Raw genomic sequence first — 14103 nt, forward strand, 5'->3', positions numbered from 1 at the left:
CTTGGAATATTGCATGCAGTTCTGGCTGCCCCATTATAGGAAGGATGTGGAAAGGGTGCTGAAGAAGGTTACCAGGATGCTTCCTGGATTAGATAGTATGAGCTATAAGGAAAGGTTGGACAAACTTGGGTTGTTCTCCCTGGAGTGTCGAAGGCTGAGGGGAGACATGACAGATGTTTTTAAAATTATGAGAGGCATAGATAGGGTAGACAGTCGGGGTAGAAATGTCAAACACCAGATGACATGCTTTTAAGGTTAGAGGGGGGAAGTTTAGACGTGACGTGAGGGGTAAGTTTTTTTTACACAGAGTGGTAGTAGTCTGGAATAGGTTACCAAAGGTAGTGGAAGCAGGCAGTTTGTTGGAGTTTAAGAGGCTTTTAGATAGGCAGATGAATATAAAGGGAATGGAGGGATATGGATGATACACAGGAGGAGGACATTTAGTATCTAAATTGTCATCAAGATTGGTAAAACATTGTGGGCCGAATGGCCTGTCCAGTGTTGTACTGTTCTATTTTCTAAGCAATGGAGGATAAGCGATAAATGCCAGCCTTGCAGTATCTCTTGAATTAGTTTTTTAAAAAGCTTTGTTCATTACATATATTTTATGCAAGAACATCTTCTAATTGGAATATTGGATTAAGCATTATGAGGGCCATTTTCAGATGTTAATGTTACTTTTCTGACCTGGAGGACTATTGACAGTAAGCAGTTTAATGACTTCTGTTGACTTCACACTTACCAGGGAAGACCTCAAGAAGATTGTCATCTCACCCCAGGATTGTAATGACCCGTCAGTATTGTGTGCAAGTTGTTGAGCAAGTAGTAAGCTAACTGTCCTTATGCTGTTTTATTGTTTTGTTCTTTTCATTATAGATGATAAAAAAATTTTTAAGTGGATTTTTGCACAGAAACCATCTCTGCATGACACAATTAACCACCAGGATGAAGATGGCCAGTCTCTTTTGCATGTAGTGGCTTCCTGGAACACAGTGGCACATGGATATGATCGGCGTTGTAAGTAATACATTGTACTGTAATATATGAACATGCCACTCTTACAGATCTTTCAGATATTTTTGATCATTAGATGTGTATATAGTGAAGACTGTGTTTAACATTGATGTGTCAGCTGTGTTAAGGTATTTGTACTGAGTGATCCATTATAAAATTAGTGACACCCCTGAAATAGGCTAAGCAATCTGACTTGTACTAGAGTTTATTCACATTGACTGGTACTTCCAGGAGGTAACTGAAGAGTTAACGTACCTAATGACATTTTTTTTATTATCTGCAAATTAACTAGCAAGGAACTAAAGATATGAAAATGAGTGAGGGCAAAGGGGACAAAACTGAGTGAAATAAAGAATCAGAATACAGAAGCTGGAGATTAAAATATCTGCATATGGATAGCAGGCAAATTTAATTATCAAAGGATTTTACTGTAACTATAGTATTTGGGTCAGTGACTGCGATGAAGATTAATTCTTCCTCTACATTTTCTGGCTTTCACTGAAGCCAATATATCCAAAGTTGCTGAGGGAGATGTGGGTGGGGATAGGAGAAGACCAAGAGACAGAGTAGAGGATTGGAGAATGGTAAATGTTGAAATGCTTATTTTAAAAGAAGAGAATGTAAGAACATCCCAGTTAACCAAAGACCTTGCTTTAACTTTGGTTCTGAGGAAATTAAAAAATCAGGGAAACATTAATAGGCACTTGGAGATACTGAGTTTCCAAAGGAGAGCCATGATAGCTTTGTAAAAGGCAAGTTCTGTTTGACTAACCTGAAAGTTTTGATAAGGGAATACAGGTAGATACAAGGACTAGAGTAGATATTAATTGCATGGATTTTTGGAGGCATTTGATAAAGTCTGGCACAAAAGATGGTTAGCAAAATTGAAACCATGCTAATAGAGTCAATAGCAATATGGTCGAGAAGCAGACAGAAGTGATAAATGATTGTCTAGCAATTTTCTGTTTGGAAAACACAGTCATGTTTCCCAGGGATTGTTGCTGGGTCAGTCCCTTTTGTTTTTTGCTGTGGGCAATGTGCAGTGTAAAATTAACATATTGGCAGATGACATTTGTCTTGTAAACATGGTAAACAGCTAGAAAGATAGTAATACACTGCAAGTAGATATAGATTGGCTAACTGAATCATAGCAGATAAAAGTTAACAAGGAAAAGGGCAAAGTGTTGCATTTTGATATCAGAATCAGACAAGGGAAGTCAAAGACAGCATAAAAGCAAAAGAGAGGGTATACAATATTGCAAAAATTAGCAGGAAGCTAGAGGATTGGGAAGCTTTGAAAAACCAGCAAAGCAATAAGGGGAGAAAAGGTGAAATATGAAAGTAAGCTAGCCAATAATATAAAAGAGGATACCAGAAGTTTTTTCAGATTTATATAAAAAAATAAAAGAGAGGCAAGAGTGGACATCGGACCACTGAAAAATGACCCTGGAGAAGTGATAATGGGGAACAAAGAAATAGTGGACAAACTGAACAAGTATTTTGCGTCAGTCTTCACTGTGGAAGACACCAGCAACATGCCAGAAATTCGAGAGTCCAGGGGCAGAAGTGAATGTAGTTGCTATTACTAAGGAGAAGGTGCCTGGGAAGCTGAAAGGTCTGAAGGTGGATAAGTCACCTGGACTGGATGGACTACACCCCAGAGTTCTCAAAGAGGTAGCTGAAGAGATTGTGGAGGCATTAGCAGTGATCTTTCAAGAATCACTAGAGTCAGGAATGGTTCCAGAGGAGTGGAAAATCTCAAATGTCACTCAAGTGGAGGCAAAAGACAGGAAATTATAGGCTGGTTAGCCTGACTTCAGTGGTTGTTAAGATTTTAGAGCCCATTATTAAGGGTGAGATTTCGGGGTACTTGGAAGCACATGATAAAATAGGCAGAAGTCAGCATGGTTTCCTTAAGGGGAGATATTGTCTGTCAAATCTGTTGGAATTCTCAACGATGTCTGAGAACTGAGATGAGGAAGAATTTCTTTAGCCAGAGGGTGGTGAATCTGTGGAATTCATTGCTGCAGATGACTGTAGAGGCCAAGTCATTGGGTATATTTAAAATGGAGGTTGGGGGAATGAGCAAACAAGTGGCAGATGAAATACAGTGTAGGGAAGTGTATAGTCATGCACTTTGGTAGAAGAAATAAATGTGTAGACTGTTTTCTAAATGGGGAGTGAATTCAGAAGTCAGAGGTGCAAACAGACTTGAGAGTCCTAGTGCAGGATTCCCTCAAGCTAACTTGCAGGTTGCGTTGGTAGTAAGGAAGTCAAATGCAATGTTAGCATTCATTTCAAGAGGACTAGAATATAAAAGCAAGGATGTAATGCTGAGGCTTTATAAGGCATTGATCAGACCACATTTGGAGTATTGTGAGCAGTTTTGGGCCCCATATCTACAAGGAAGGATGTGCTGGCCCTAGAGAGGGTCCAGTGGAGGTTTAGAAGAATAATCCTGGGGATGAAAGGGTTAACATATGAGGCGTGTTTGATGCATCTGGGCCTGTATTCACTGGAGTTCAGAAGGATGAGGGGGAATCTCATTGAAACCTACCAAATATTGAAAGGCCTGGATAGAGTGGGCATAGAGAGGATGTTTGCAGTAGTGGGAAAGTCTAGGACCAGAGGGCACAACCTCAGAATAAAGGATGTCCCTTGAGAACAGAGATGAGGAGGAATTTCTTCAGCCGGAGGGTGGTGAATCTGTGGAATTCATTGCTGCAGATGACTGTGGAGGCCAACTCATTGGGTATATTTAAAGTGGAGGTTGATAGGTTCTTGATTAGGAAGGGTGTCAAAGGGGAGAAAGCAGGAGAATGGAGTTGTGAGGGAAAAGTAAATTAGCCATGATCGAATGGCAGACCAGACTCGATGGGCCGAATGACCTAATTCTGCTCCTATATCTGTCTTATGGAATAAATTCTGGTTGTACATGTGCATAAATGTGCAGAAAAGTAGTAGGGCATGATAGGAAAGTGGTTAGTAAATCAACTGGAATCCTGTAAATCACAATTGAGGCATAGAGTACAATGGTACAGGTCCTCCCCAGGTTAAGAACCCGTGACTTATGTACAACCCATACATATAAACATTTGAGAGACTGACAGGATGGATTTGCCAGCTGCTGTGGGACTGCAGGTATCTTCTGCTGCCTGGGAACTCAGTTCACGGCCACATTTCTGAAATGAAATGTTTTCTTATGAACTGTCTGGGTTACAAATAATTCACAGGAAAGGAACCCTGCTTCAACCTGGGGAGGATCTTGTACATCAAATGTGGAACAGTACAGCACAATGACCGGCCCTTCGGCCCACAATGTCAGTACCAACCATGATAATAATCCAAACTAATCCCATCTGCCTGCACGTGGTCTATATCCTTCCATTCCCTGCATGTTTATGTGCCACTCTAAATGCCCCTTAAACGCTGCTGTCATATCTGCTTCCTCCACTTCCCCTGACAGTGCATTCCAGGTACCTACCACTGTCTGTGCAACAAAAAGCTTGCCTTGTAAATCTCCTTTAAGCTTTCCCCCTCTCACCTTAAAGCTATGTCCTCTAGCATTTGACATGTCCACCCTGGGAAAAATGACTCTGAGTATCTTCCTTAACTATGTCTCATAATTTTAGGAAAGGGAAGGAGGGCAAACATGCACCAGTCTACATTGGGGGATCAGCAGTGGAGAGAGACAGCAGCTTTAAATTCGTGGGTGTTAGCAAATTGGATGACCTGTCCGAGGCCCAGCATATCGATGCAATCATAAGGAAAGTGCACCAGTGTCCCACACCCCCAGGTTCAAAACAGCTACTTCCCTTCAACCATTCGCTTCTTGAATCAACTGGCAAAACCCCAATCACTGCAGTTTAGCAACACTATGGCCTCTTTGATCACTTTGCACTAAAATGGATGTTTTTTTTTGCTCTAATTGTGTATAATTTATGTTTAATTTATGTTTTTTCTTGTGAATACTGCCTATATGATGCAATGTGCCTGTGATGCTGCTGCAAATAAGTTTTTTGTTGCACCTGTGCATACATGTACTTGTGCATATGATAATAAACTCTGTTGACTTTTATATACTCCTTTCAGGTTGCCCCTCAGCCAGAGAAAGTCTTGCACCAGAGAAAACAATCCAAGTTTGTCTAACCTCTCCTTATAGATGATACTCTCTAATCCAAGCAACATCCTTGTGAACCAGTTCTGCATCCTCCTCTAAAGTGTCCACATGCTTTCTGTGATGCCACAATACCAGAACTGCCTCAAAACTCCAAAGGTGGCTTTAGCAAAGTTTTATCCAGTTGCAACATGACTTCCCAACTTTTATACTTAACATCCTACCTGATGAAGGAAAGTATGCTATACGTTGCCTTTACCACCCTATTTACTTGTGTTGCTACTTTCAGGGAGCTATGGACATGTACCTCAAAGCTCCTAAGGGTCCTGCCATTTACTGTATCCTCTCCTTTTACATTTGACTTCACAAAGTGCAACACTTCACATTTGTCAAGATTAATCTCCATCTGCCGTTTCTCTGCCCACATTTCCAACTGGTCTATATCCTGCTGAATCCTTTGACAACCCTCTTCACTATTCACAACTCCACCAATTTTTGTGTTGTCTGCAAACTTACTAATCAGCCCACATACATTTTCGTCCAAATCGTTTATTTATATCACAAACAAAAGAGGTGCCAGCACTGATGCTGGTCACTGGTCACAGACCTCCTGTCAGAAAAACACTCCTCCATTACTACCCTCTGCCTTCTATGGCCAAGCCAATTTGTGAATCCAGTCTGTCAAATCTCTGTGGATCCCATGTGCCTTAATCTTCTCGATCTGCCTTGTTGAAAGCTTTATTAAAGTCCACGTAGGCAGTTTCCACTGCCCTACCCTCAATCAGATTCGACACCTCCTCAAAAAAACTCAATCAAGTTTGTAAGACATGACCTCCTCCACACAAAGCCATGCTGACTAACCCTAATTAGTGTCTGCTTTTCTAGGTGTGAATAGATCCTTTCTCTTGGAATCTTTTCCAATAGTTGACCCTGCTACTGATGTAAAACTCACTGGCCTATAATTTCCTGGTTTGTTCCTATTGCCCTTCCTAAACAGAGGAACAACACTGGCTATTCTCCAGTCCTCCACCTGTGACTAAAGAACATAGAAGAGCACAGCACAGGAACAGGCCCTTCGGCCCACAATGTGTGCCAAACTAATTAAACTAGTATTTAAAAGCCTATTAGACTAATCCCTCCATTCATGTGCCTATCTAGGAGCCTTGTAAACACCTCTGTTGTATTTGCCTCCACTACCATCCCTGCCAGCACATTCCAGGCACCCACCACTCTCCGCGTAAAAAAAAAACTTGCCCTACACATCTACTTTGAACTTGCCCCCTTTCACCTTAAATATCAGCCCTCTAGTATAAGACATTTGGACCCTGGGAAAAAGATAATGGCTGTCTATCCATGCCCCTCATAATCTTATAAACTTCTATCAGGTATCCCCTCAACCTCCACAGCTTCAGAGAAAACAACCCAAGTTTGTCCAACCTCTCCTCATAGCACATGCCCTCTAATCCAGGCAGCATCTTGGTAAACCACTTCTGCACCCTCTCCAAAGTCTCCACATCCTAATGAGCGACCAGAATTGAACATAATACTACAGGTGCAGCCTAACCAAAGTTTTATAAAGCTGCAACATAACTTCATGACTCTTGAACTCAGTGCCTGACTAACCACCCTATCCACCTGTGCAGCCACTTTCAGGGAGCTATGGACTTGGACCCCCAAGATCCTTTTGTATATCAACACTGTTAAAGGTCCTGCTATCTACTGTGTACTGTCCCTTTACATATGATCTCCCAGAGTGCAACACCTCACACTTGGATTAAGTCAACTCTGAATGCAAATGACCAAGTCACTGTGGATCACATGCATCTCAATCTTCTGAATGAGCCCACCATGTGAGACCTTGTCAAACACCTGACAAGACAACATGAGCTCTACCCTCATCAGTCACCTTTGTCACCTTCTCAAAAAACTCTCTCAAGTTAGTAAGACATGACTTGCCCCTCACAAAGCCATGCTGACCGTCCCTAATTAAGCCATGGGTCTCCAATTGCTCATCAATCCTATCCCTAAGAATCCTCTCCAGTAGGTTCCCTGCCACTGACATGAGACTCACTGGTCTATAGTTACCAGGATTATCCCTATTTCCCTTCGTAAACAACGGAACATTAGCTACTCACTAGTCTTCCGGACTTCACCCATAGCTAGAGAGGACACAAAGATCTTGTTCAAGGCCCAGCAATCCCATCCCTTGCCTCTCTCAGTAACCTGGAATACATCCCTTCAGGCCCTGGGGACTTATCCTCCTTAATGTTCTTCAAGAGACCCAACGCTACCTCTTCCTTAATTTCAAAATGTCCGAGCATATTAGCATGCTCTATACTGATCTCACTATCCTCCACTTCCTTCATCTTGACAAATACCAACGCAATGTACTGATTTAGGACCTCACCCATATCCTCTGCCTCCAAGCACATGTTCCCTCCTTTATCCTTGAATGGGCCTACCCACTCCCAAGTTATCTTGTAGGCGTAGAATGCCTTGGACTTCTCTTTAATTCTACTTGCCAAGGCACAGTAGTGCAGTGGTTAGCATAATGCTATTACAGCACCAGCGATCCAGATTCAATTCCGGCCACTGTCTGTAAGGAGTTTGTACATTCTCCCCGTGTCGCGTGGGTTTCCTTCCAGGTGCTCTGGTTTCCTCCCACATTCCAAAGACATATGGGTAAGGAGTTGTGGGCATGCTACGTTGGCGCTGGAAGTGTGGTGACACTTGCAGGCTTCCCCCAGAACACCCTACGCAAAAGACACATTTGACTGCATGTTTCGATGTACATGTGACTCCAACGATCCCTTACTTTGCCATCCTTGTCCTTCCTTCTTACTGGAACATACCCGTACTGTACTCTGTTCCTGCCTTATACTCTCATAATTTGCCCTGCGCCAGTTTTGTACTCTCCTGCAAAGCCCATACTTTATTCATAGTTATCTTAAAACTTAGAGTTGTGATCACTGTTCCCTAAATGTTCTCCCACAGAAAAGTCAGTCACCTGGCCAAGCTCATTTCCCAATACCATGTTCAGTATGGCCCCTCCTCTAGTTGGACTATCTACATACTGATTTAATAAACCCTCTTAAATGCATCTGACAAATTCTACATCATCTAAATCTCTTGTACTAAGGAGGTCCCACTCTATATGGGGGAGGTTGAAATCACCCACAACAACAACCATGTTGTTCTTGCATCTTTCCCTAATCTGCCTGCATATCTGCTTCTCAATGTCCTGGTGGCTATTGGAAATCTGTAGTATAATCCCATTAGAGTGATTGAACTTTTCTTATTTTTGAGTTCTACATCGAGTTGCAAAAGTGTGCAGAGGAGTGACAAATGGATTTCAATACAGATAAGTATGAGGTGATGCACTTTGGAAAGTCAAACCAGCATAGGACTTGTACCATGAATGGTAGGGCACTAGGGAGCGTAATGGAACAGGGGTACCTTGAAGTACAAGTGCATAGTTCATATAAAGCAGCGTCACAGGTAGACAGGGTAGTGAAGAGCTCATTTAGCACGCTGGCCTTCATTAGTGTGGGCATTGAGTAAAGGAGTTGGGACATTGCTGTATAAGTCATTGGTGAGTTTTGGTCACTCTGTTATACGGTAGCATAGCGGTTAGCATGACGCTATTACAGCGCCAGCGATCGGGGTTCGATTCCTATCGCTGTCTGTAAGGAGTTTGTACATTCTCCCATGTCTGCGTGGGTTTCCTCCAGGTGTTCCAGTTTCTTCCCACATTCCAAAGACGTACGGAATTTGGGTTTAAAAAATGGGCAGTGCGGACTCGTTGGGCCGGAAGGGCCTGTTACCACACTGTAAATAAAATTTAAAATTTTAAAAATTTAAACTGGAAAGAGTGCAGAAAAGATTTACACAGATTTGCCAGGACTAGAGGGCCTGAATTATAGGGAGAGTTGGCCAGGCTAGGTCATTATTCCTTGGAACATCGAAGAATGAGGGGCGACCTTAAAGAAGTGTTTAAAATTATGAGAGGCCTAAATGAGAGGGATTAACATTATTTTTCCTGTGTAAGGGAGTCCAAATCTAGGGGGCATAGATTTAGTGTAAGAGGGAAAAGTTTTAAAAGGGACCTGGGGGACAACTTTTTCACACAGAGGGTGGTGAATACATGGAACGAGCTGCCAGAGGAAGTGGCTGAGGCAGGTACAATAGTATCATTTGAGAGGCACTTGGATAGGTACATGGAGGGGCAGGGCTTAGAGGGATAGGGAAATAGAACAAACTCAGGAAATTGGGACTGGCTGGATGGGCACCGTGGTCAGCATGGACTCATTGGGCCGAAGGGCCTGTATCTGTACTGTATTGCTCTATGACTCTAAAATAACATGAGATTCTATACCTATATTAAGTGTTATTTACATATATATTTATACTCTAGCCACCCTTTGGTCGCTAGAGGGAGAGTAGGTCCCCTTAGAAGTTAGCAGGGCCACCTATGTCTTGAGCTGCAGGAGATGGATGGGATTTTTAATGAATATTCTCCTCTGTGTTTACTGAGAAAATCATGGTTGCTCAAGAGATGAGGGAAACAAGTGGAGATATTTTGGAGAACATTCATATTACCAGGGACGAGGTATTTGCAGCCTTACAGCGCATTAAGGTGGATAAGTTCCCAGGGCCTGACCGAGTGAAATTGTGGAGGCACTTGCGGAAATATTTGCTTTATCAATAGCCACTGGTGAAGTTCCCAAAGACTGGAAGGTGGCCAATGTCATTCTGTTGTTTAAGAGTAGCAAGGACAAACCAGGGAACTACAGGCCAGTCAGCCTGACATCAGTTGTGGGGAAGTTAGTGGAGGGAATTCTGAGGGACGAGATCTACCAGAATTTGGATAGACAGGGTTTCATTGGGAGGAGCCAGCATGGTTTTGTGTGTGGGAAGTCATGTTTGATGAATCTTTTGGAGTTTTTGGAAAAGGTAAACAAAAAGGTAGATGAGGTGGATGTTGTCTGTGTGGACTTTACCGAGGCCTTTGACGAGGTCCTGTATGGCAGTCTGGTCTGGAAGGTTAGGTCCCATGGAATCCAGGGAGAGCTAGTTATGTGGATTCAAAATTGGCCTGGCAGTAGGATGCAGACGGTGGTGGTTGAAGGTTGTTTCTCGGAATGGAGGCTGATGACTAGTGGTGTTGGGACACTTGTTGTTCGTTATTTATATAAATGATTTGGATGCCAATGCACAAGGCTTGTTCAGTAATTTTGCGGATGACATGAAATTAGGAGGTGGTGTTAATAGTGAAGAAGGTTGTCATAGATTACAGGGGGATCTTGATCAGGTAGGGAAGTGGGCTGAAGAGTGGCAAATGTACTTCAATACAGACAAGTGTGAGGTGCTGCATTTTGGAAAGTCAAACCAGTGTACGACTTATACTATGAATGGTAGGACACTAGAGAGTATAATTGTAACAGAAGGACCTAAGAGTACAAATGCATAGTTTGTTGAAAGCGGCATCACAGGTAGACAGGGTGGTGAAAAGCTTATTTAGCACTCTGGCCTTCCATCTGTCAGGGCATTGAGTATTGGAGTTGGGACATTATGTTGCAGTTGTATAAGTTGTGGGTGAGGCTGCACTTGGAGTAGTGTGTACAGTTTTGTTCATCCTGTTATCAGAAAGATGTGGTTAAACTGGAAAGACATGGTTAATCTGAAAAGAGTCAGAAAAGATTTACAAAGATATTGCCAGGACTAGAGGGTCTGAGGTATAGGGTAGTACAGGTACAGAGTACAGGTACAGGTACTGGCCAGGCTAGGTCTTTATTCCTTTGATAGGTATGAGAATGAGGGCTGACCTTGTAGAAATGTTTAAAATTATGAGAGGCAAAGATAAGATGGATGGTAACAGTCTTTACCCCAGGGTAGAGGAGTCTGAAACTAGGGGGGATAGGTTTAGGGTGAGAAGGGAAAGATTTAAAAGAGCCCTAAGGGGCAACTTTTTCATGCAGAGGGTGGTGAATATATGTTCTCAATCCACCTCCTCCAGACAGAACACAGAGTTCCTTTGGTCTTCGTCTTTCACCCAGCCCTCACCTCCAGTACATCATCCTTCATTATTTCCGCCAGCTGCAATTGGATCCCATCACCAACCACATCTTCCCCTCCCCACCCCTTTCTGCTTTCTATAGGAACCACTTCCTCCATGTCTCCCTCGTTTACTCATGCTTTCCCACCAACACCCCTCTGCCCCTAGCACTTTCCTAAGCAACCATAGGAGATGCAACATCTGAACCTACACATCCTCCCTCATCACTATTTGGGGACCTAAACAGACCAGGCATAGGTTCACATGCACCTCCTCCAACCTTGTTTTTTGCATTCGGTGCTCTCGATGTGGCCTCCTCTACACTGGCAAGAACAAGTATAGGTCAGGTGACCGATTTGCAGAGCACCTCCATACTCTTTGCATTGGCCATCTTGAGCTAACAGTTGCACATCATTTCAACTCCCCTTCCCATTCCCACACCATCTTGTCCTCGGCCTACTCCACAGCCAGAGTGAGGCCAAACGCAAATTAGAAGAACAACACCTCGTATTCCAAAGGGGTAGTCTACAACCCAATGATATTAACATTAAAAAAAAGTTCTTTTAAAAACAAAACCCTGCTTGGTTCCCTTATCTGTTCCTTACTTATCAGATTCCAGCATCTGCAGTGTCTTGTGCCTCCATTTCACCAGGATGTTGCCTGGATTGGAGGGCTTTAAATACAAGGAGAGATTGGAGAGACCGAGTTTGTTTTCCTTGGAGTGAAGGAAGCTGAGGGGTAAACAAGAGGAGGGGAGTCACATTTTTGATTGAGGGAACATAACAGCAGTCCTCAGAGGATATCCTGGAGAAATTGTCCAACGAAGCCATATGGGTAGACTATAGAAATAAGAGGGGGACAATCACTTTGCTGGAGCTGGGTCTTCCAACAGTTAGTGGGACATAAAGGAGCAGCTGTGTAGACAAATCATACACTCTGTTGCAGGGTTATGGTAGTAGGGGTTTTTATCTTTCCAAGTATTGACTGGTTTGAGGGGCTTATATGGGGTGGAATTTGTAAAGTGCAACTCGGGGAGTTTTTGGGAACAATATTTAGATTGTCCTTCTGGAGAAGGGGTTGTACTTGACCTTATCCTGAGAAATGAAACTGGGCAAATAGCAGGAAAGTCAATGGGCAAACGTTTTGAGAAAGGTGACCATAATTCTTTTGGTTTCAAAGTCATTAAGGAAAGGGTTAACCCTGGGACCACATGCCATTCTGGAGTCTCGCTCACAGCTAGAGAAGTGCCTTTATGTTCCCCCACCACTGTAGCGCACAGAGTCTTCTCCCTCCCCTGCTGTGCATCAGAGCCAACCATAGTCCCACAAACTTGGCTTCTGCTGCTGTTTTCATCTGAGAGGCTATTTCTAACCCCCCCCCCCCCCCCAAAAAAAAAGTATCCAAAACTGTATACCTGTTTGAGAGAAAGTTATCATAGGGCCTTCTGTACTTACTGCCCTTTCTGGTGGTCATCCATCTCCTGTCCGTGCACCGTCACCAATTTGCTAAAGGTTCAAACTCTCTGGTCTGGCACTCTGTGGGTTGATGGTTCCCGTGGTCTGGCATGTTTTGGATCTGGCACCATTAGTTTGCAGAGCAGCCACCGGGCAGCTGTATTAGCAGTAGCAAGCCAGCAAGTTTGTTCATATTTGTAGCCGAGAGAAATGACATCTTCATTATGGTGAAGTGAAAAAGGGTCTCGACCTGTAACATCACTGTCCATTTCCCTGCACAGATGCTGCCTGACCTTCTGAGTTCCTCCAGCAATTGTTTTTTTGCTCCAGATTCCAGCATCTGAAATCTCTTGTGTCCCCATTTATGAAATGTTCACTTTTCCCAAATATCTTTTTTCTTTGACTGCAGGTCAGACTGAAGATGTACGTATTCTTCTGCAGACAGGAGCTGATCCCAGCATTCCCAATAGATTAAACATGCTTCCAGCTGATTACCTGAAGAAAAATAAGAACTTTATAGCAGTGGATTTTATCAATAAACATTGTGCAGCTTCATCATCAAACCCAGCATTCCAAGGTACCAACCTGCTGAATAGGTGACACTCTCTTTCACTTAAAAATCAGTGGAAATACAGTCCTTGTTTTTCTTTAAATTTTTCTACTATTTATGTAGAAGCAGCAAACCAGATGGAGGACAGTATGTCTGCTTTCCCAGCTGTTACATTGGAGGAGGCTTCTACACAGCTTATGCAGTTTTGTGACTCACTTGACAGAGAGAAGCCATGCAAAGACTTGTTAGCCCAAAGACAAGTCCAAGTGTTTCTGCAACAGCTCTCCAACCAGACAGGTATGCTGCCCTTTACAATTGTAATTGAATGTCAAAGGGCAAATAGAACAAGCTGATTTTTGTCTACTCTACATGGTAGCCTGATTTTGTGTGATTTTGTGTCTGTTGGAGATCCAAAATCATTAGCAGTTAAGACAACAGCTCTAGTTCTCGGGTCTCAAAGTTACAGTTGAGTTTATTCTCATATGTACAAGTACATGTATGCACAGGTCCTATGAAGAACTTACATCCAGAAGAATCACAGGCACATAGCTTCTTATAAGCAGCATTCACAAGAAAACATAAATTATACACAAATTTTACAAGAAAAAAAATAATTAGAACAACAATATGTCCATGTCAGTGTAAAGTGATCAGAGTGGTCATAGTGTAGTGGTGATTAGGGTTTTGCTGGTTGATCCAAGAACCGAATAGTTGAAGAGAAGGAGAAGTAGCTGTTCTTGAATCTGGTGGTGTGGGATTTCAGATTTCTGTACCTCCTGTCTGATGGTAGCTGCGAAAAGATGGCATGGCCCAGATTGTGGGGATCTCTGATGATGGATGTTGCCTTTTTGAGGCAGCACCTCTTGTAGATACTACTGATGGTGGGGAGGGATATGCTCATGACATATTGGGC

General features: G+C 42.9%; 1 protein-coding gene across 9 annotated transcripts in view; it reads left to right on the top strand.

Moving 5' to 3' along the window:
• LOC127574141 (TPR and ankyrin repeat-containing protein 1-like) overlaps positions 1 to 14103 on the top strand; it is a 221543-nt gene that overhangs the window by 64841 nt on the left and 142599 nt on the right. For 8 of the 9 annotated variants that reach the window (XM_052022874.1, XM_052022876.1, XM_052022879.1 and 5 more), the window contains 3 exons: positions 877 to 1017; positions 13050 to 13217; positions 13314 to 13487. In XM_052022874.1, coding sequence (XP_051878834.1) covers positions 877 to 1017; positions 13050 to 13217; positions 13314 to 13487 — 483 coding nt within the window. Of the gene's footprint in view, positions 1 to 876; positions 1018 to 5142; positions 5291 to 13049; positions 13218 to 13313; positions 13488 to 14103 lie in introns of those variants that run through there. The other variant, XM_052022882.1, reaches the window with a different exon arrangement.

The sequence above is a fragment of the Pristis pectinata genome, chromosome 9, assembly GCF_009764475.1.
Source record: "Pristis pectinata isolate sPriPec2 chromosome 9, sPriPec2.1.pri, whole genome shotgun sequence".
NCBI lineage: Eukaryota > Metazoa > Chordata > Chondrichthyes > Rhinopristiformes > Pristidae > Pristis > Pristis pectinata.